We start from the raw sequence: 24,589 nt of genomic DNA, 5'->3' as shown, positions 1-24,589 counted from the left end.
AAGTTATGCAGTCAAAGCTGGTTTTGAAGCATTCAAATAGAATCAACAGTAACAGGTGAAAAAAATCCTTACAGAATACATTGCCAGCATTTGAAATGGTATGCAAGAAATATCATAACACTGAAATCATGAAATAAACTTTCAAAACAAAGTTTGAGGGTGGTTCTCAAGTTTACTCACTCCAAACAGAACCAGTCTTATTTATCCAGAAACTACTTTCTCCTATTCAGCTACCAGAGCACCAAAGGTGTGTGTTTACTGAGATGAGGGAAAGAGAAAAGGGCTAAGCAGCCAAATGGTCCATCATTTCATTAGAGCAGCATATGTGGCAGTAGTGATGAGAAAAATAATGCCACAAACTCTTCTGCCTTCCCAGTAAATCCAGCTCTGCAGGACTTGCCCTAGCTTTGAATACTGGTAAATGGCAAAGTACCTGGATTCATGCAAAGGAACTGTGAAGTTTGTTTCCCAGATAAGAGGAGAATTTTCCTTCCTGCAGTACTTCTTGCATTATACAGAACTGCCAACAGTGAAAGAAAATATCTCGCTTAAAACACAGTCTTTTCAAACTGACACTTCCCTCAGATACAAACCATTAGCCAGTCTTCTGCTTCATGCAAGCCAAACGCACCACAACCAGATGGTGTACTAGTGTTTCCAGTGAGGATTCTTCTAACACTGTACATTCACCTTGCACAGGGTATAGCAGCTATATGAAGGCGTGAAGCAGCCATTAAACTGGAACTGCAAAGGAAGAAAGTAAAAAAAGCTCGATAACAGAGATGCCTGGGAACCTGCGTGTTTACAATCCATTTATGCTCAGAGGGACACTACGCGTGCAAGTCCTGATCAGCTCAGCTCAGTAATACAGTTGCCACCCCAGACCTGTGAAGCTGTCGTACACAGAGCTCAAGACCTCCGGTCACCAGCCTTAACACACAGCTCATGGCCTTAATTCAATAAGGAACATTTCCTGAAAGTGTGTTTTCATAGCATCTCTTGTGGGAAACAAAGTTAAGTATTTCACAGAGTCCAGTAAGAACGAGGTGGAGGTGAGACTGCCTCTCACAGATGAGGTATATGCTAAATAGAAATAATGCTGCAGTATGCATATGGGACCTGAGGAACTTGTACTGAATATAAACAAGGGAGAGGCACCTTCACATTTACAACAGAAACCATGACAAGGAATTGAAGGCCAAAGGCGTTTCGTCCCAATCTGGTTGGGCTGCCACTCTTGATGAAGATTAGCCACAAGGTTGACTTGTGGGCGTAAGGACTCAGAATACAGAATCACAAGAGGATCTCATTGAAAAGGCACTAGGAAGAAGCATATAGAGTTTTAGGTCAACAAGATTCATCCTATTTTCAATCACTGAGTGGGACAAAAACTGTACAGTTTGGGATTTTTAGAGAAAATGCTGCAGATTTTTTTTGAACAGCAAAAGCATAGAAGAAAAGTAAAGCTATTTTCAAATTATTAGAATGCTGAACATTTATACAGCAAAATTATATTAAAAACAGCAGCAGACAAAGTACGTCCCATCACCATTGGCAAGGGACATGTAAAATGTTTATAAGGTTAACTATAAAACAATTTTACAACCAAAATATGAACAGGCCAATTCAAGTATATATATACAGAATATATTAAAATCATATAAATTATATATTTATACAAAGGGCACAAATATAGCAAAAAGCTATAGTTGATTAAACAGAACTGAGCTTGAATGATCAATTTCATCTAGAGATGTTATAATTTTTCTCCCAAATTCTTTTTTTCTTTTTTAAACCTGGATAGATTGATACCTCAGATACCAAGAATACAGAAAGCAAAAGGAAAAAAAAAAAATCAACAACAAAAAAACACAAATCAAAGAGTTATCATTCTGTATGAAATGAAACTAACAGTGGGCGGGGTACATCTCATATGAAATTCTGATTTAATTATTTCCATAATAAACATTTATCAGCTCTCTTAGAAAGTCAGGAATTTCAAGTGATCCACTTCAGACGTACCACCCTGGTGCATATATTTTGATTACATTTGAATGTTGTTTAATTTGCAAACATTCGAAAAAAAAATGGATACAAACAGATCTCAATCTGCAAAAAAAGGTGACAGATGGCAGCAAGTTGAAAAGTGAACAAAAATACTCAGCTGAACTAGAAACGATGCTCTCCTTACAGCATTTTGGCTAGTAAGTGAGCTTAAAAAAATAACTTATTAACTGCTTTTTTCATTTCAAAACATAGCAACATATAACCACAATCCATTGAAGCACTTGAGAACCTAAACAGTCCCATCCGTGGGCTTATATTTAAACACAAACTAAGTGCTTTCCTGAATTCAGGTCTATGTAAATAAGTTCTGTATAAGTTGTACCTAAACCTTCTGTCTTGCTGCGGCACCACCCCTTCATTAATGCAGTTTTAAAGGCTCGCTACACCTCAATTAACCCAATGATCCTGGGCATGCAAGGAGCAGTTAGGGCAACCTAAGTTAAGCAGAAATAAAAAGGCCAGACTACGCATATACAGAATATTGGCTTAAAAAATAGAACTAAGTATGTAAAAAAGTAAAGCAGTTTCACCAGATGCAGGTTAAAGGGGGGGGGGGGGAATCAGCCAGATATCATACGTAATGAACAGTGGATATCTATTACATTGAAAGGAAATCAATGCAAACAAGATTTCCTCAGTTTCAAGTAATCCTTGATGCCTTTTTGGCCAGCTGTGTTATACCATAACAGATATTTTAATAGCTTTTATACTCTACAATTTAGGCAGCTAATTTTTCTCTTACATATCCAATTATCTCTAGTGAACATTCACCTATGGTTGTCCACACATTCTGTATTAGCTCCTTCAGAAACTATTCAAGTTAAATTATACTGCAAATTTAAAGACAGTTACATTTTGTATGTTCCTTCTAGATTTGAAAAATAGGTTTTAAAGGCCTGTCAAAGTTTAGAAGAAAAAACCTTTCCATTAAAAAATCTTAGCTTAAAAAAATCATTATTAAGACACCTTCTTCTGATCCAGGGTACTAATAAAAAGATTACAAATATACTACAATTTGACCAAGAAGACTTCATGAATATGCTGCTTTTGAGCATGCAACACCACTGATATCTGTCAAGTTCCAGGTATCAATGTATCCCAATTCCACCACAGTCCCTCAGAATTTCCTTGTCAGTTCCCCATCCCCACCCTACCACCCTATTAATAACATTATAAAAAAAGGTAAAATCTAGAGTTAGTGGCAAAATCTTCACAGTAAATTGTTAAAGAAAATGTTATTGTGGTCATTGCAAAATAATATCAGTCAATTGGACCCTGAAAAATTAGCTTGATGCAGTTGTGTTCCCCAGACAGTTGTGTTGCACAAAAAGGGCAGGCAGCATGAAATGCATGAGTACCATGAGGCAGTGGGATTTGAGACCAGTATTTTGCAGACTTCTCAGAGCACACATGTCCACAAGGGGTGAAAGCATGAGTTGGAGGACCAGCATCCACATAAAAGCCTGCTTCACAACCAAGCCAAAGAGGCACATAGGGGCCAATGGTTCTGCACATAGGACATTCTCGCTCATTGGCTTCTGTGTCACTGCGATGTCCCCAGTTGTGATAGCCATGAACATGACCACAGCTGAGGTATGCCCAAGGCTGCTTCTCTTCTACCACATCTTTACGGTTGATACTGGGAAATGCTAAAGTGTTTAACCCAACAGGACACTGTGGTCTGGCAGCGTTTATCTCCTGTCGCAGAGCTTCAATGTGTTTCTGAGTTGGAGTGTGAAACAGTCCATCTGCCGTTCTCCACAGAAGGGTGGCTCCACACAGGTCAATGAGAGAGCCATCTTGTAGGATGTTGGTCTCATTTTCTACCTAGTGGTGGAACACAAGGGTAAGTAGTTAAACCTGAGAGCTTATACAGATGCCATGGTTTAACCCCAGCCAGCAACTAAGCACCACACAGCTGCTCACTCACTCGCCCCCCCAACCCAGTGGGATGGGGGAGAGAATTGGGGAAAAAAAGTAAAACTCATGAGTTAAGAACAGTTTAATAGACTAGAAAGGAAGGAAATAATAAGGATAATAATAACAATAATAAAGTGACAATGATAATAATAAAAGGATTGGAATATACAAAGCAAGTGATGCACAATGCAATTGCTCGCCACTCGCTGACCAATGCCCTGTCAGTCCCCAGGAAGCGATCTGCCCACCCCCAGCCAGCCCCTCTCAGTTTGTATACTGGACATGACATCACACAGTATGCAATACCCCTTTAGCCAGTTTGGGTCAGCTGCCCTGGCTGTGTCCCCTCCCAACTTCTTGTGCCCCTCCAGCCTTCTTACTGGCTGGGCATGAGAAGCTGAAAAATCCTTGACTTAGTATGAACACTGCTTAGCAACAACTGGAAACATCAGTGTGTTATCAACATTCTTCTCATACTGAATCCAAAACATAACACTGTACCAGCTACTAGAAAGAAAATTAACTCTATCCCAGCTGAAACCAGGACAACAGATAACTGAGTTCTGTAAACATGTCATCTTTCTCACCAAGTCGTTACACTCCCTAGCATGCTACCTAATTTTGTCTTATTGTGGCCCCTCATTTGTCTGAATTCATCTCTTGTTTCTTATCCTATATTTAAGATTATAATGAGCATTGGTGTCTTATTCTGTGCTTGCACAGGAGGTCCTAAATTTGCAGCTGTTACATGCTAGGGCAGTACTAATTATTATACAGTCTTCCTGCCCCTAATTCTTTGGGAAAGGTATTACATTAGTAATCACTAACTTCTGCACAAATACCCCCTACCTCTGAGCACACTACTTTTTCTCTCTAATATTGATTCTCTGTATGCCTTTGTCACATTTAAGGTGAGTCATGATAGACAGAAGAAGAAACTTGCCATTCCCTACGGGCTGTATTAGCATATTGCTCCCCTGGAATTCTTTGCTCATGTAGACTGGCAGAGGCTGCTTATGCAGCAAAAGATCCTTTTTGGACTAAAAACTGCTACCCAAGACAGACCAGCTGTCCTGCTACTCAGATACCATTTTTTTTGGCTTGTGGTAAGTGTAAAGCATTTTGCAGAAGCATGAGCTCCCACAGCATACCTCATCAACAGTGAAACTCTTCCACAGATAGATTAGGGATAAATGACAAATGCAATACTAGCTACAGGTACTTGCATGGATTATCGTTACAGCAGAGTGAATTATCAGCTGAATTTCTCAAGTGACAAGTTCTGCAACTGAAGCCACACAGGCTCAACTTCTGAACAATTAACCACCCCAACTAGTTAGGCCCTTTATTTAATGAGGTATTCCATGCAAATACAGCCCCAATGTGCATTGCCTAAAGGCTTCTCTCATCTGACTAAAAGCAGGTACTTAAAACATTTTCAAGGGATTATGCCAAACACACGTTGTACTTTACTGATATATTCTTTAATTTATTTTAATGTCACAAACATATAAGCAATTTGTGCTATTGCTACCAGTTCAGTAATGATGAATATATATTAAAAAGGTTCTTTATGAAATTAAAGAGCATAACAGACCTACTGCCTGGCTTTAACCACTAAGGCAAAACAAATACCCAAATACAAACAAATACATTAAGTAGGTCACATTAAATCATGATGTCTGCCTATGAATACCATGAATGACAATCAATTTGGCATTTACATTTTAATCCAGTTTAAATTCACAGATTAACTGTGGATCATACTTGCACAAAACACCTAGATGGTACAATAGACTACAGATAAGAGGTCACCAGTGTAAAGTTCTTCTAGCAGAAAAATTTGGCAGTTCAAGCAGAGATGAGAGAAGCCTTGATTTGATGCACTTTTAAGATAATTCCTTCACAAACAGCAAAGCAAAAAGCTCTCTCGTATGCAATGTGTTCAATTCATTATACAGTGTACATTTGGTTTTATGAACCCAATCAACGAATACTGATCACATCAATACCAGTGTGCCATGTAATTTTATTTAAATGAGAATTCAAGTCATTTTGGATGCAGGGAAGGGAATTTATTTGTTTTAGTATGCCTTTCTTCAGCAGCACTAAAAAGGTGTTTTGCTAACCACATACAAAGGGCGCAATTGCAACATCATCTGTCCCAGTCCCGGAGGCAATGTTTGCCTGCCACCATTAAAGTGACAAAGCAATTTATGTACTGCAGGCTGTCTACTGAAAGCAGAACAAAATAGTCAAACTCCATTTTCCTAACTCCTTTAAGCAGTCAGTTTGCTGCAAAGCCAATGGCAAAGTTGGAAAGTCAGTTCAGCGCAAGTATGTGGGATACCTCCTATCATCATCAAGCTAATGGGAACTCAAGGTAGCAGCACAAAAGCAGCTTTGGCATGGAGAAGAATATTTCCCCCACCATGCACACTTTCTTAGTCTTTCAAGTCCAACAGCTGGATCATAAAGTTACAAAAGAAAAGGGGCATTTTCAGCTGCTGTGAAGATGCCCCTTGAACATCCTCTCACTTCCTGAACCCTAACAAAGAACAGAATGGGCTTTTCCAGGTCTGCAGGCAGGACAGCATTCTAACCCACCCAGAAACAAAGAGGACTTCTGGGGAAGCTCATCTGCCTGAGTGGAAATATGGTTGTCTGTGTATTTTGCTGGGGTACTTCTATATGGTGGTGTTTGATTCCACCCTCCCTTTCCCTTCCCCTTTGAGGGCAAGGGGAAAAGGGATGAGTGATGATAGCATTCACCTTCATAGGCCCCACAGATCTTGGGAAGGGGAAAGAACAAGAGCACTATGGGAATTCACTCCCATCGTCTATGTAGAAGTGGACACGTGCTTTCACGGGAACCTCTCTCCTGGTTATGTATGCCACAAGTCTCTACAGCAGCTGAAACATCTCACTTTTGCTAAAGGTAAAGCCCATACTGCTTCACAGGATAAAACAGGAATATACTTAGCAGGGCTTCTCTTATCTTCCTATTGGCAGGTAAATCAAACAGAAGCGGCATGATCCAAACTTGTTTTGCATGCAAGCAGACTCTTCCTTTTAAGATAGTACTGCAAAAGACAGCTCCCCACGCAGTAACTTGCAGATGTCCCCCATGTCCCAGGAGAACATTTCAGAGATGGAGACTCAAGAGCAAAGTTTATTTAGCTTTTACACTCTGTGTTATTTCAGTTTGAAAAGTGACATTAGCAGAAAACTTGAAGACTGTTCGCCTGTATAAACCGAAACAGAACAGCAGTACAGAATCTACTGTAATACACATCTACTTAGATTATTTCAGTGCCCACTACCCCAGGACAATGCTGCTACTCTGCAGTCACCCTATGACTGCCTCCATTCAATGCCAGGAAAACAAGTATCCCTTGTTTTCTTTTAATTACCAGTTAGTTTCAACTTACCAGTTTCCCCCTTTGTTGAGCCGATCTGGTTTCCCGGAGAGTGTACACATCACCACAGACTGAGATTTCCCGCCAAACTCCAGGTTTAGACTCCTCCGTGAACCCTCCTTTTGGATGCATGACCAGCACCCCATTAGTTGTCAATCCATCCATGTGGCCATCAGGATTTTTCCACTTTGCCGCTTTTTCCTGCATGTGACAACCACCCCAGGAAAGAAAGACTTTGTCTAAAAGCTTATAGACTAAAGTTTTACACACTGAAGTTTTACTAGCCCTGTCTAAAACACAACATTTCCTCACCAGCTGGCAGCAATTAGACATAGATTTACAAAAAAAAAAAGCATTTTTAAGAATACCTTATGCCAGAGTGGTAACATCTTTTGCTTATGCATCTTCAATTACTATTCTATCTTAAATATTAGGGTTTTTTTTACTCAGTTGAGTGCCTCTGACTGCAGTTCAGGTAAGAGTTAAGGCCTCAAAGGTCAGCAGCATGCTCTTAACTACCTTAATGGAACACCACTGCAACAGGCACATCCTTTTCCATAATGCAGCTGATGTGCTCCTTGGTCTTCAGCACTCAGAACTGCAACAGCGGCTTATTCACAATGACTACCAAGAATATATCAAACCAACCTAAACAAAATCCACTAACGGTTACTAAAGTAGCGCTTCATTGTTAAAGACAATTATGACCGTGAGTCCATGCTGGTAATAAATCAGGCACATAAAACTGCAGTTTCTACTTAACACTGCAGCTGGTACACTGGAGTAATAAAAGTCTAACGACAGTATAAGTTATCAACTAGAACAAGGAAATTTTGGGGCTTGAAAATAACAGAGAGTAACAACCAGAGTTTGCTCGTACATAACAATTATTAGTAGTACTTACACCAAGAAATATATTTTTAGATGAGTCGAATCCAGCTGCAAAAATCCTTGCTGTATATGGTGGGCTCCTGTCACAAACAATCCTGCATGCAAAACGGGATATGGTGCTTTGCGTAATCTGTGTTTCATCATTATTTTGACTTCCAGAAATAGTATCTGTTACTACAAAGTCTATGGGGCTTTCTGTTGACCTCCCAACCTGAAAAAAAATGAAGTTAATGGCATAATTAGAAAGAACCATAGAAACATCAGGCATTAAGGACACAGTTTTGCCAAGTTAATGTTGATGACATCAGTAAACTATTGTCTTCTGCATTTTTGGATGGCAAGATCCAATCTGAGACTAACCTGTATTTTCACATTTGTCCTAGGCAGAAATACATCACTGACATGGCACGACAAATTTTCACTTACTACAAGTGATGTACATGCTTGCCCAACACAGCTGCACTTATATTGTCAACAACATGAAAGTATTATCACCTTGGTATTTCACAATCCAACCACAGCAAATTACTTACCACTATATTCTGTCAATTAAGAAAACATTAGCTTGAAATGACAAGTTTTATTCACATTCCTAATGCCAACTTATTTTGCCATAAAAAGAAAGCATTTTTTTTTAGACCCAGAACTCAGTTATTTTGATACATCATAACAAAAAGCTACCCACCTTCATGTTTTCAGAATTTGTAGTTCCAGAGTAGGAGAGTTTTCAGGTAAAACCCACCATATGATTAAATTTATTCCTAATCATGCACATGCATGACTAAAGAAATTAAAAAACTTTCTTCAGCAGAAATAGAACACAGCTGATCACTAGACAAGAATATTTTTCTATCTTGCCATCTATAAATTTTAATTCTATAACTGGAAACATCTTGGCAACTGTAACAGAAAACTTCATGACAAAATGGATGGAGGAATCTGACTGCCAACCAAACATACAGTGAGACTTTATCAATACTTCTACAGGCAAATTAGCATTACACCAACTTTGAGCATAACTGGGAAGTAGAGCTGAGGAACAAGGAGTAGAACAGAGTATTAATTTTACAGGCACCTTGTGATCTAACTGAAGAAAATTAAGAATATTCTTCACATGAAACTACCTTCAATATCAGGCATCTACGTTTATATAACCTCCTCACTAAACATGATCTCATTGTCCCCCAAGCAGTTACATTCTGCTTAGCTTCTTGCTCTTCAAAGCCAGCTATGGGAAGACATGCATGGTTCTATCATTAACAGACATCTCTGCAAACCAGATTTGCTGTAAAGAAACATTATTCAAGAGTCAAGGAGAGTGATATTATTAATACTTAACCCGTTACAACTGAACTGATAGCAACAGTACAGGGATCTCTCCCATACCTCTCTTTTGCTTTCAGTTCTACTTTGCAGTGTTAAACTTGAACACATGTCGAAATTCATATCTTGACACATCCAGTTACTTTCTCCATACCACGGGTCTCAACCCAAGTATAAAATGTGATGAGCTTGCTGCAGATAAAGCACCGAGGAAATACTAAAAAAAGCCTAATCAGAAGTATGCACTTCAATTTTTCACAGAAAGTGACTACTAGAATACCCAAGAGACAGAGTTTTTTAGAAACTGTTTAATATGGGACATTTCTGATTTATATAACTTGACAAGTTGAAGCTAAAACTTATAAAGCTATGTTCTTCTTCCTTTTACAGTATTATTTTTAACAGGCTTCTATTTCCCATCCAATGCAATTCCTGCTAGGAGTCACCACTGACCAGCAGCAGGAAGCTTATTCATCATTCTTGACTATTCTCCATCTGTATGTGAAGCCTCTTAAAGGATCATCAATAACGAACATGAAATAAATTTGTTCGTAAAAAGTTTTTGCCTGTTGCAGTCTCTCAATTAGACCACACTCTCAAAGCTTTTAGATGCAATTAAAGAAAAGCTTGCCTTATTTTCCCTTAAAGGATGACAAAACACACAAGTGTTTGCTCCCAGTCTTCCTCACATCAAACTAATCGTCAACATGAAATCTGAATGTTTGGATACAAGCATTACAATCTATATACAAAGCTTTTATGCAGTTTTTAAAAATCTCTGAAATTACATGTAATGTTTTAAGCAAAGTAATTACTTTATATATTTCATTTGTGTCACAAGTATGTCTATACAACATCAAATATTGTATTTGGGTTTCTTTTGTTGTTTGGGTTGGTTTTTTTCTGTTGAAAAAGCCTCTAGAGGATCAGTCTCACGTATTGTGCTACATTTCAACACTAGAAATTATTTTAAGAAGTGGCCTTTAAAACATGGCAATTTCCTCATGATCCATATCAAGTCAAAATTTTGGGACTGACATCACCTGAAAAGAAAGCCCTCAGAAACAAAGTAAGAACTTGACACTATCAACATTTACCCAGCAAAAATTTTAACTGATCTGATGCTGTAGTCAAACTACAGTCACTACAGACCTAGTTCTATTATTCAAAGCTACTCTTTACAGACTTTATTACTCATTTTTCTTCCATTTTCCTCTATAGCACAGAAGACTTCCTTCTTTCTAGTAATTTTTGGCTATATTTTGGGACTCTTCTTGTTAACTGTGTCATACTATGTATTATTTCACTAAGTTACTTCCAATAACAAACCATAAATCTTCCAACTGATGCATAAGACAGCTGCTGTTGTCTACACTACAGGTTATTGTTAAAAGCTGCCTAAAAACCAGGCAGTCAATCAATTTGCTAGCGTCTACCGTCAATCAAAGAAGTGCTATTAAAAACACTCACTCCTGAGACAAGGCAAAGCCAGACAACCTGCCAGCAGATAATTTAACAGCTGTAGATTCCTGGACTTCCAACAGAATTTCACTCTGATGATAGGGAGAATTGGACCATGCATCTTCTGAAGGGCTGCTCTTCAGAAAAAAATCAGTTCTTCATATTGGATGTGCCTGCTTCTTGCATAAACTTGTAGTTATTTAGGGTGCAGGCTACACGTTGTGGGTCCTTGTAGTGGTATGAACTACAAGGCTCTACTCCAACTGATGCATCATGCACAGAATGGTTACTAAACTCTGAAGAAAATCTTCATTTTTAGCAGCATATAGATGCTGCAGCGTATAGACTTCGGGAGATGCCAGATGGAAACTGTTAGTACAGTCTTTTTTTTATTACATGAAGAAATCTGATCTCTATGTCACTAAGACAAAGCTATATAGTAGCATTTGTACACAAATTTCACCACAGAATTACATTAAGGAAAAAAAAAAGAAAGAAAACACACACCCAACACAGCAGAACAAGACGGGGGGAGATGATAAAATGACACAAATGGAAGCCCCATGTGCATGCATCCTCCAGAACTGGACCTCTCAGCTGGCTGGACCAACACTGGACCCAGGACTGGTGAAATCTTTATCTTCTCTCTGACTCTCTCTTTTTTTCGCCCATAATCCCTGCACCTCATCCCTTTAGACATAAACCATTGACCAAGTCTGGGACTAGGAGTGGATCCAGCCACCCCTAGGCTCCTCTCTGAGAAGGAGTTTAAAAAGCAAGGGGGTCCACTCTGAACCTCGTGACTCAACGGAAGGGATCTCCTTATTTTCTTCCCTGAACTGATCCCCAAATAAGCAAGGCTTAGTAGTACATGTTTGGTGATGTACAGTTAGCACATTACACAGTTTACTGACATAGTTTCATGCCAATTCTTGTTGTGAGTGAATAAAAGCTGAATTTTGTGAGTTAAAGGATCCCTGGTGTTGTTTCGCCTTAATCCTCACCTGAGAATCAGGAAACCTGAGTCATCATCCTGAGAAATCGGGATGTGACACCTACTCCTATCTACTTCCTTTTTACTCCAGCTACTTGATTAACTGGAGGGTGCGGGGTATATTCTTGTGCTTATTGATGAATCCAGAACAGAGCACACATTTCTTTCTAGTACTATTTGTACAGTTCCTACACGGTCCTTGCAGAAAAAGCAGAGTACAGTGAAAAGCAGTAAGGTAGCGAAAGCAGTAAGGTAGTAAGGATATTAACAGATGCTGATGCTGATTTGAGAAAAGCAGACAACACAAAATTTCAAAGTGCTCCCATATTAATGAAACTCAGTTCAACCACGGAAATTCCACAGCTCATAGAGAATACCCAGAAGAATACAATGCAGAACTGCGATTCCATATGTTGCTTTTAAAAAACCAATGCATGTATTGCATAGAGTCTTACCTGAAACATGTCTGTATCTTTATCATGAGTGTATTCCACTACGACAGTCTGGTTTCTGGATAACGTGTAAGAAATACTGTGCTGACCTTTACAGCTGATTGCCTGTTGGATAAAAAAATGTCTATTATACACAGCTTCCACAATAATAATATAATCAAATTCATTTCACTATATAAACACCTTTACTATGATCAGGAAAAGCAGTGTATCGTAACATTTTATTACAAGGCTGGGTAAACGCATCACAGTAGGAATTTTTGTTTTGTTTTTTAATGGAAAACCCCAAGCTGGACTTGTTTGTTTCTAGTTCAGAAGTACCCAATACCTACCATTTTCACAGTTTAGACTCCAAACACATGGTTTTCTCTCTGAAATTATATTGAGTTCCTAACCCTTACAGGAACTTCTATCCCAGCAAAGACTTGAGGTTTAGGGTTCTTTTGTTTATTTGACTGTTTTTAAAGCAAGTGAGCAATAAAATTGATTTCCAGTTAAAAGTGCCAGGATTTCAGGGATATCATTACATTTAAGAAGTTTTCTAGTTACATCGGAAAAAGTCTAGCTGTTTTCTATAAATTGTGACAAAGACTGAGTACTTTCAACCTGTTTTTCCTCATTAAAGGATACTTCTTACTACCTGTCAAAGGAAACTGATCTCTACAGGTACGGATACAGCATCAAAGACTAAATAGTATTTCAGTATTTAAAACAAGACTAGAAGAGAACAACTCCTGTCATTCTGCCGTATCTTACTAAGATTGAATTCCTTACTTGTCAAGACTTCCAAGGTTCACATCTCTAGGTTGCGTTTTTACTAGTCCAGCAACTACTTCAGAGAACAGAACAGAGACATCACCGCAGCACAGGAGCAATCCCAACTCGGAAAGAAACAGTGAGAAACAGTTTTCCTTGATGAATAAACACAGAGCATAGCTGCCACAGCAGAGAGCCATAAGAAGGGGCAAGGCCCAGCAATACTTTCAGAACCTCTGAGACTCAGCATACAAAATCTGTGGCACTGATGATCGTTTCTCAAGCTTAAAGACTAACACTCACTTCAAATGATTAAGCAGTGTCAAAGCGTAATTGCACTAGCTGTACGATGTAAAGGCACTAGTAAAAGCTTCAGGACAGAGGGAAACAAGCTGAGAAACTAAATCCATTGGCTAATGGCGAAATATATGTAAATATAAGGTCCATATAACTGCACACAATTATGAAAGGTAATGACTGTTACTGCTTAGAAAACACTTTGCAGACACTTAAGTATTGAATTAATAAGTTAATTAAAGCTTTCTCCAGTTTTCTGCTAAGGGGGGTAATTTTCTAGAAGAGGTTCTCTCACTAGCTCCATTCTTTCATGCTGCTCTTCACCTACAAAATTCACAGACAGGGATGATTAAACTAAGCAATTGAATATATTCTACTCGTCTGTCTGTCATCTCTCAAAAGTCTAAATTATCCCAATGCTGCAGATCAATTATTAAACAAATCATTAAAAGTCTTGCTGAATGTTGGAGGTATTAGAAACATCTATGTGCAATACTAAAAACCTTCTAAGGGTTAGCAAAAGTAATTGACACAGAATTATTGAAAAAACATAAGGGAAGAATTCTTTCTTGTAAACCTTGTGCATTTACAGCAACAGATTAGAGACTACTTTTACAACAAGCCTCTTGCTGAAAGCTCTTAGCAGCTCCAACACTTGCTAAAGATTTAGGCTTAGGTGATAATACCTGGAGGCAAAGGATTAGGCAAGATGACCTTTCCCAGTCCCTTTCAGTACTTTTTTTCTGCAATGAAGCTTTTAACAAAACTTCAACCTATAAAGTCTTGTTTCCCTGATTTTGTTCCAACAGTTGTAACAACAGCTGAAAAGTGAAGTAAACATATTTGGTAATCAGCAGTACACAGAATCTAAATTTCCCAGTTTAAATTTATAGTGTTTTGTAATAACCATTACGCTGGCACACAGTATGTTGCAAGAATAAACAGCGTCTTGAGATGCAATTTTAATGAAGTCATTAACACTCTGTGACCCGCTAGGACACTGAACTGTAGGTCTGAAGCATCTATGAAGAGCTTTTCCTCTATGCATGTTTGACAACTAACAAGGGGATCTCGAGCCCTGAGAAGGTCTCAGGTGTTCCTAGAATATAAATGAAATAAAGTGATGAATGAGACACGCCTACGCCTTGCATTTTAAGCATAATATGTCAATAATCAATTTATATTCATATTATCACATATCATCATTTCAAACATCAGAAAGAATAGCTTTCACACACAAAATTTTCATTCATTTCCACAAAACTGTGTTGCAGCTGCGGATACAATAGAGGGCCCATTGGCAACTGTTAACATGATGGTCCTGGCTTCGGCTCCAGCTAGTCTGTGCAGCACTGACAACCAGCAACCAGGTAAAACTCCAGGGCGTGGATGCGTGCCCTAAGCTTATGCTCTTGTCAGACAAGATACTGGATCAAATGGAAACTTCAGCGAGACACAAAACTGGAAGTTTTAAGGTCCGATGGAAAAACCAAGAGGTGAAATATAACAACTTCCAGAATTACTTAGTAAGGTCATGTACCACTCCTACAGAACTTGGGGCTTAGATACGTTAATAATTCCCATTAGGCTGACCAGGGTCAGTATCTCCTCTGAAATAATAGGGTAGGACATAATCTTTTCTTTTTCTGTGTGTGTTCCTTTCCCCTCACAACTCTTCTTCCTCATCTTATTTCCCTTCCTCTTTGTCTTCCACTACTTAAACCCAGTTATTTTCAGTGTGAAATGCTGCATTTCATTTCCTGGAATTGGGTAATCGTTTTTCAAAAAGCTAAGAACATTATGAGAAATGTTTCAACTTGTGTGCTTTCACAGTCTACTCATCACCAACAGTTGCTCCGATTCAAAGACATTTTACAAGCATTTTAAATGCTGGTCTCAAAAATTGGACACTTCCAAGTAAAAAAAAAAAAGTAACAGTATTTCAGGAACTACACAAAACAGAAGAACTATGAACTATTTACAATGACTATAACAAGTGAAAGGTAAACATCTTAATAAAACAGTACTGTAAGTGGAATGCAGCCACAGGCAAAATCATGAAGGATTTTGACAGTGTGAGGCGCTACAGAACCACACTACTACACGTCCCAATAAAGTCTGGAGATTGATTGCCCCAACCCCCTTAAAATCGGTTTGTGGTAACCAAAATAGTGAGGTTGCCTTTTTACCGCTTTTAACATTCAAATTTCTACACTCTTCTGCCAGGAGGATTTCCCCTCCTCAAAAAACCTTGATGTTGTCACATAATTGCAGTGCTGTGGTAACTGAAGCTGTGAGAAGAGCCCTGACTCTCACAAGCCATACAGCTTCATCACATCTTCTAGCAGATGACTTCAAAGTTTCAGCCTGGACACCACCATGTCCACCTTCCAGGCAGGAACTAAAACATGAAAGAACAAAAACGGGGCACTAAACCTTACCTGTATCTCTTCACCTCCACCCCAAGGCTGCCAAGATCCACCAGAGCAACAGTGCGTATCTTCAAAGATTGTACTCAAGAGTCCACCAAACTTTTCAGTGTGTAGGCCAACATCAGCTCAATTTGAGAGCAGTGTTCTCCTATCATTCAGGTTCTTAAAAGTTTAATGAAAATCATCAATTGAGCACAGGGGAAAAAAAAAAAACCCAAACCACCTAACTTAGCTCCCAAAAGAAAAAAATGCTGGAAAAACCTCGCTAACATATACAACCTGAGCCTGCCAAACAAGTTGGAAACATGTGGCTCCAGACTGGCCATAGCATGTGCCATCTCTTGTCCAGTAGGAATGCTGGTGGGGAGATACAGGCTAGATTAATTCAGCCGCCTACACAACAGTTTGTTTTATATGATTAGCTGTCTCAAGCCACTGAATTCAAGTAATTCCCTTTGGAGGAAACAGATAGCAAAGTGGAGACTAACTGACAAAAATCCTGTGGAGGAACAGAGGGAACAAATAACAGCAGCAAAAGATTTTTCCACAATAATTCCACTGATAGTGACTCTATGTCCACATTGGGGCCGAGGGATTTTAAAAAGTCCAAATGCCAAATGAAAGCAACGAGGGAAACCTGAAGTGCCATATTACACTTGGCATGAAGGGACAGATTTCCCCAGCATCTTTCCAAGACAGAACCCATGTTCGCACAGTAATCCATCCATCTCCATAGGGTATTCAAGTTGGAGGACAGTATGCAGCAGCTGCAAGCCTCACTATATGTTGAGACAGTTTACCTTAACAGGAAGGCTCCTCTCCTCCGCATCGCTCAACATAAACGTTGCAGCTACCCCCGCTGCGTAGCACTCCCACTGCCTTGAGATTTGCACTCCAGTGATTTAGGGTCATCAAAACTGCCATATGTTATCAGAGACTGAAAAGGAGCTGCATCTGAGAAGGCCACTGTCTCACCCCCACACTAACATGGCCTAAGTTTTCAGTTACATCCTTCCCACTGGCTGGAATTACACTTGGCCTTGGTTTTTCCCCTGCCTCCTTACACACACTTTTCATTCTTGTTCTTTTTTCTCAGTTTTGAGAGCAAAACCTCATTCCAGCACTCTGCACTCACAATCAAAGCAGCAGCTAAAGGCTACGGCTTACAAATCTGTCAGGTCTCAGAGGAACTAAGATCAAACAGAGATTGCTTTCCCAGCAGCAAGGCTGCAACTCAGCCAGCCCCTGGAACATCCCAGCCCACCTGAATTCTTTGCTCTCCACTCATTCCCCTGGAAAAGTAGCTGCTATCAGTTTTACCACCTTTTCAAGAAGTGAGAAAGTAGAATTCCCTCACCCTACATATAAACACACCTTGCAGGTAAGGGGAATAAGAATACACAAAGGTTTCATTTCAAAACCAGTATTTCTTAAGTATTCTGCTTTTTTAGCAAAGATACAGAAAAAGGAAGGAACACAAAACTTAAAAAAATAAGTCTTCAGCAGATTGGACATAGGCCCAACCGACTGGCAGCAACACACACCATCGTATTTGCAGACATAGTGTTACCCAGGAGCATGCACAGCACTGAGTGCCACCACTCTACTGAGTGCCACCTTCCTCCGAACCACAGAGACACAGCATAGGTGGCTACTGTCCTGGAAATGAGCAGAAAGGTCAGTACTTCTGAAAAAACTTCAGCTGTTTCCTGTTGCACAATGACAGATTAGTGTCAAACACATCTCCAGAAATGCTCTTATCGACCAGCAAGCTACAAGGAGGCAAAATGGCAGCAGACCACCCCTTCTGCGAGAGCATACAAAAAGCCTGTAAAATAATTTGACCTACGATGCAATTCTTTTTCAAGAGGTTAACTATACCAGTGTTGGATTTCTCCAAGTGCAACGAGAAAACCCACATTTTCCTTACACTCCTTTATGAGCTATTCTGAGAGCTCCGAAAGCCCCTATTTTGCACATAGTTACGAACTAGTGTATATTCTTAAAATTTGTCTTCTGTAATAAGCATGCCACTGTTTGGACCAACAACAGACATAAGGGTGTAGCAAACATTCTGGCTTCAGGATCAAACCTGAAGAAAGGCTTGCAATGTACATGTGGGTGGTTTTTTTTTTCCTTCCCTAAAAATTATACTAACTGCTTTAGCATGAGATTCTACATTTGTCTACCACACACACTTTACATCTACATACATTCTATACAGGAACATCTTCTGGTGTGCCACAGCGCTCTCCCACACACTGACACTGAAGTTGCTTATTTCCCTTAGTCATCTTCACCCCAGGAGTTCAAGGACAGGTCAGGAGCTCACACATGACTGCATTAACTTAACACTATCAGGTCAAACCTTCTGTGTTAAGGGGTATGTCAATAAACTAGAGAAGCAGATCCCAAAATCCACACAGCTGTTAAGCTGCTGCTTACAAGCTTGCAGGGAGCAGGTCTAATCCACTTCTAGAAATTGGGATTTTGCCGCTTTCTTCTGGTCTGTTGACAGTGTTTCCAAGAAAAAAAAACAACAAACCAACAAAAAAAACCCCTCTACATTTGGAAATTTAAATTTCACAGTTCACTTGTGCCTAGCTAGCTCCCCAAAGATCATGGGAGTGACTTAACATTATTATGGTTACCAACACTTCTGCACTATAGCAGAAGTGAGGGCTAAAACCCATTAAGAAAAGAGGCAGATGTCTCACAGGAAGGGCTGCTCCATTAGAATAGGAGTTTTAGTTTAGTTAATTAGGTTGGATTAGGACAATAAAATGATTTATGGCAACACTTTAGTTTTCTTTGTTGGTAGTCAAGCTGACCGACACCACACTGACGTGTTTAAAATTAATGACAGCAGTGCCTTCACGAGTTAAATGCTTTCTTACTTGGCTGCTGGCCTTCAATTTCTTTTATAAAAAGAGAACACAAGAAACACTCAGGGACGTCAGACAAAAGATCTTGCAACTTAAAAGGCAGCTTTAGCTAGCAAGGAAGGAATCCTTTTAAAGTGAAGAACACATCCACTGGATTTTTGGACAGGCTGACTGCCAGCGCCAGCAGACTTTAGGTTACCACAAGAAAACACAACAAAAGCTCATGATCATGACACACTGATATTTTTCCCCGCATCAGAAGCGTGTCCACTTCAGAAGTTTCCTGGCAAATTATAACAAACGTCAATTCATATAACATTAAAACTGTTTGCAGTTTTACTGTCTCAACTTAAACCCAACAGTAATTGACCAGAATTACTGCTTCTGTAACACTAGATTTCAGTAACACTGAAAATTTACACTGACCTCTGGCTACTGATAGAGCTATTATATAATTTTCCCTTAGCCTTTTGCAAAGAAAATAAGAGACATTATCATGGAAACCTTTCAGGTTTTATGTGCCTACCGTACCAACCATCATCACAGGCCCAGCTGTTTAACAAATCTGCATCTGCTTCCTGCACAGCTCCATACAAGCCTATCCTTCAATGTTCTTCCTTCCTTTCCTTATAAATATCTACGTTAGAACTGCAACAGCATCTATGCACACATTTTTTGAATACCAATGCCAAATACCTTGTCTCTTTCTAGTATTTCAGCTGTCAATATTCTCTTGACAACTAAATGAGTGTTAGGAAATGGTCAAAAAAGACCAAGAGTCAGCAAATACAGGTAATTTAAGAGAATATGCCACCGTAAAGAAATTAAATTTTGTACGCAGCACTTAATGAGCATTTATGACAAAAATTTTTAATACATATTCTGATGATGCAACTACCTACTGGCAAATTATTTCTTTTTCTTCAGTACGTGGAAAGCTGAATACAGCAATGCTTCTTGCCTTCTGAAAAACACCAATTAACTGTAAAAACATTACAAATTCCTTATTAGTTTCAGACAGTCTTCTTCATTTGTGAAGTGATCCAAACACTAACAAATAGACTGGGGGAAAGTTAAAAATGCACATGTAGGAAGTAATTGGACAACAGATACTTGACATTTAAAGAAAAAGTTTAAAACTACATATGTGTGGCACTGTCTGCAATCCCAGTCATAATAAACGAGCTGATGCATGTAACTTGCAGGCCACCTCTCTTCAATCCACTGACTGCAAATCAAACCCCTCAAACTCATGGTCCACAGGCTCAGTGCCTATGCAGAAACAACTCCAGCAAATAGTCCAGTTTATTTACACTTCAAGCATTTACAGCTTTCAAAGCATTCACAAGTTTGCTCTACGTAACCTTTCATGCTAAGCTTGGAGATTTGAGAGGGAGGGGGCAGAAGGGACAACACATTTGTCTGTAGCATACATCAAAGCCACCTGCTACCAGTGCACATGTGAGGTTGTGCACTACTACTCAAGCAATTTACCATTCATCAACTCAATAGGCAGATGTTAAATGATTTTCTCCATTTGCTGAATTTGTGTTTGTGTGCAATTTTAGACAACCAGCCAATATAGTTGTGGTTTAAATCCAGCCGGTAACTAAGCACTACACAGCCACTCACTCACACACACACACCCTCCCTGTGGGATGGGGGAGAGAATCAGGAAAAAAAAAGTGAAACTCATGGGTTGAGATAAGAACAGTTTAATAGAACAGAAAGGAAGAAAATAATAAGGATAATAGTAACAATAATAAAATGACAGTAATAATAAAAGGATTGGAATATACAAAGCAAGTGATGCACAATGCAATTGCTCGCCACTCGCTGACCAATGCCCGGTCAGTTCCCGAGCAGCGATCCCCCCAGGCCAACACCCCCCAGTTTATATACTGGGCATGACCTCACACAGTATGCAATACCCCTTTAGCCAGTTTGGGTCAGCTGCCCTGGCTGTGTCCCCTCCCAACTTCTTGTGCCCCTCCAGCCTTCTTGCTGGCTGGGCATGAGAAGCTGAAAAATCCTTGACTTAGTATGAACACTACTTAGCAATAACTGAAAAATCAGTGTGTTATCAACATTCTTCTCATACTGAACCCAAAACATAACACTACACCAGCTACTAGAAAGAAAATTAACTCTATCCCAGCCAAAAGCAGGACAACAGTGCATACCACCCTTTCTCCAGAAGAGGCATCAAAATATGTCATTTCCATAATTCTCTATTTTGGGTACTGTAACAAGTAAGGAGGCAACAATCTAAAAGTATTTCTAGATAAGCTACTGTAAAACTAGGTTGGGCTTGACAGACACTTGATTGCATGCTACGTTATTCCAGGGAATAACGTAGAGTAGGCTACTCCTCAGACAGAAGTGAGTATTCAAAACACATCTTCAAAACACATAGTGGGTGTTGACTAAACTGCACAGATTAAAGTTAGGTAGCCAAAACCATCAATCACTGTTGCAGCCACTTACTAGACCCAAGTCCTACCTCATACCTAGGACTCCTGACCAGCTCTGGTAAAAGAAGCCAAGTTGTTCCACTTAATTCAAAGTATTAAAAGCAGCTCAAAGTAGGTGCCAGTTTATACAGGCATAGCTATATGACACAGTGGCTCAGGAATTGTTTTGTAAATTACAAACTTTTAGTGGTTGTGAATCAACACTTTACCTAACCAACCTGTGAATCATTTTCCTCCCAATCTTACCTTTTAGCTCTTCCTAACCCTTAAAAACCCCTTTCTTTTCCCTTTCCATTTTCTTCCATCCATGTTCAGTAACATTACGTTGCAAGTGATCTTTCATCCATCTTTGAAATCAAGTCTGTAGTCTTCCTCCTTGAGTCAGCTTGCTAGATTTCCTCCCCCAAGCAGACTAGAGCTAGAGACCGCTCTGAGGCATAACACAAAGCTATGGCAATGTCAGATACATCGACTACTCACAGCATAAATCATTTACCCCAAACTCCAGAATGCTCCTCTAGGCAAATTACAGCCTGCACATTGCTGCTAAACTTCCTATTGCAACTGCTCTGGAGTTGCCTGCTGTAGTCCTGTGTTGCGGACACATTCCACCTGCTTTGGAAACCCAGGAGATATACATGTTTATCACTGCCCTGTACTGAGTTTCATCTATTTGATATGTGACCTTAACTGGTTTTAAACAACTGTTTCAGACTGTCAGTACATGCAAACTCCTCTAAATTTTGCAGTTCATATACTGGTAGCCAACAATAATTTATTCATATTTAAAAAAAAAAGTCATACTATAAATTCTCATTTACTCCACCAGGTATTCTCTTTTCATTATCTCAGCTGATCACTACAGAGTATATAGAGATCTACCCACTGTGTTACAGCTTAGATTTCCATGTACCTGTCAATACAGATTACAAACGAATGATTAAGATACTTTTGGAAGACACATCTGTTCCTGTTTCAGCTTCAACCCACCGTGCAGTCATATCATTATCTAAAAGAAAAATGCATATGGGCATGAATTTGCAAAGCCGTTTTGCAGAGTATTTTACTGCCATTTGTGAAATGGAAGCAAAACAGCCCAGAAAAGTAGGACCAAAAAGTTGGAACCTATTCTTACAGGATACTGATTTGAAACAAGACCTCTTACAATATACTGAGCATTCGAGGTCCCCTATCTGCAATAAACATGGAAGAAGAGATAACCAGCTGAGCTCTGCTGAGAGCTACTGTTCCTGGTCACGCTGCTAGGACTTTGGTAGTACTAAGGCTTACTACCTTTGTAACATGGAGCTAGTTCTCCTCATTTCTACAGTAAAGAAGCCTAAGAAATCTTGTTTAAAAGCAAGAGAAGCTGAAGAGATTTGCAGTCTACTAAAAGAGACTTTGCACAAGAGACAGTTCAGCTACAGCCACTTTAGGGAGGAAGAGACTAAATGGTTGACTGGAAAAAAGCCTACTATGCCAAGAGCTGTGTTGAATATGAAGTTCACTGTACTAAGATCACATACTGAAGACCAGTAAGACCCTCCCTGATGTGTGACCTTCTGAAAGCAAAACTTCTGACCCCAAAACTCCTGGCATTAGTTCACTAAGAGTAGGATTTCTTCTGGAAGACTACAAGCCTATAAATTTAAACATGAAGGCATAAACGTGATTTTTCCACTGCAGCTGGAGCACATCCCCCAAAACTCTTGATACACCCACAAAAATATCAGTAATTAGAGAAGGATGCAACAGTGTTTGTAGCTGAACATTCTGGTGCCAACAGTCTACAATTCATTTATATACATCAGGAACAAAAGCAGCAGATGCCTGGCTACACTTATGTACTTGGATATGCCAAGCACACAAAATAGCCACAAATTAGAATCCTTAACTAAAAGCCAGACAAAAAAATATAGTGATAAAGTCCCCTCAAGGGCTTCTATCAATACATAGACTGAAAGATTTGTACACTCAGCGCATCAGCAGTGAATGCTTCTGTGAATCAAAGCACCCATGAGCACCAATCTAAGCCTGCCTGCCAAAGGAGAGCACATAACAAGATGAGAAGCTGCATATCATTCTGTACCTTCCAGAAACCATAAATTCAATCTGACACAAATCAATTTTACATTAAGACAGCCAAAGACTCTCCAGACAGTTACCTTAATAGACCTGTTAAGCAGCTGCACAAAAAAAAAAATAATCTTGGGGTGGGGGGGGGAGTGAACTTACTTTTACCAAAAAGCCATTTAGTAATTATAGAAAGCAGTTACATTTTAGAAAGCCCAACAAGGGACAGAAGTTGCTTTCTAGACTTCACACTATAGCTAAAGCATTGTCCTGATAGAAAGCACGCTTCAATAGAACAAACCCAAAAGCAATCAGATTCTTTTCTATTGGTCTGAGATTCCTATAGAAATTGCAACAAGTCATCACAACAAACTGGACTTTGTAGCATTTTCCTTCTTGGAGACTGCCAACAAAAAAATTCCTGCAGAATAGTTCAACTGTTACTTGAACCAAGTTGGACAAATATTACTGACAGTAGCTCTCAGAGGAAAAGCAAGTTAAGCCCCTCTTTCAAACAAAGCATCCTTACTGCAAGACAGTTTGGGTACAGAAGGCACAAAAGGGTACATCTGTGGGATCTGTCTCCTATATGGATGCAGGCGATAGGGCTGACCAGCAGGCTCTCGGTACGCCAATACTCAAGTAGAGGAAATGCATGCCAGTTAATAGCACGTACCTCGCATGTGGGAAATGATCACTTTCAGTTTTTTTAAAGTCCTACGAATCTACAGTAAACAAAAGTATTTCTATTCTTTCCAGTTATCATGTATACGTATCACCAAGCATCTTCCTGTGTAAAGATCAGAACTTACTCACATTCCTTGTACACAACTTAGTGTATTTAAAAAACCCACACACACACTCTTTGTTTGAACTCTGTTTGACTGAGCTACTTAAGTGATTTAAGTCAACAAGATAACACACTAAGCAGACAAAATGCAATCCTGATTTATGCTGCTGCACAGGAGTGGAAAAATCAACTTGCAAACAAGTGGGAAACAAGGAGCTTTCTTCGCTATATGTGCTATTGCCAAGCTCATTTCAAAACATAACTGACTGTAAGCCCCTCCAGTGCTGTCTCTGAATCTGAACAGAACTGAAAACAAGTCTGGCTCTGATTGCCAGAACCAGAAGTTTGGAGGTTT

The 24,589-nt window shown here is 39.4% G+C and overlaps 1 protein-coding gene across 1 annotated transcript in view; it reads right to left on the bottom strand.

Moving 5' to 3' along the window:
* Positions 1 to 1,625: 1,625 nt before the first annotated feature.
* The window catches only part of PELI2 (pellino E3 ubiquitin protein ligase family member 2), a 73,936-nt gene continuing 50,972 nt past the window's right edge, over positions 1,626 to 24,589 (bottom strand). Inside the window, exons 3-6 of the mRNA XM_075029537.1 lie at positions 12,531 to 12,632; positions 8,311 to 8,508; positions 7,419 to 7,607; positions 1,626 to 3,894 (exon numbers count right to left, since the gene is read on the bottom strand). Coding sequence (XP_074885638.1) covers positions 3,328 to 3,894; positions 7,419 to 7,607; positions 8,311 to 8,508; positions 12,531 to 12,632 — 1,056 coding nt within the window. The 3' untranslated portion in view covers positions 1,626 to 3,327. The remainder of the gene's footprint in view (positions 3,895 to 7,418; positions 7,608 to 8,310; positions 8,509 to 12,530; positions 12,633 to 24,589) is intronic.

The sequence above is a fragment of the Buteo buteo genome, chromosome 6 (assembly GCF_964188355.1).
Source record: "Buteo buteo chromosome 6, bButBut1.hap1.1, whole genome shotgun sequence".
In the NCBI taxonomy this organism is placed as follows: Eukaryota; Metazoa; Chordata; class Aves; order Accipitriformes; family Accipitridae; genus Buteo; species Buteo buteo.
The sequence above is the reverse complement of the archived record's forward strand: the minus strand, read 5'-3'. Positions and strand labels throughout refer to the sequence as shown.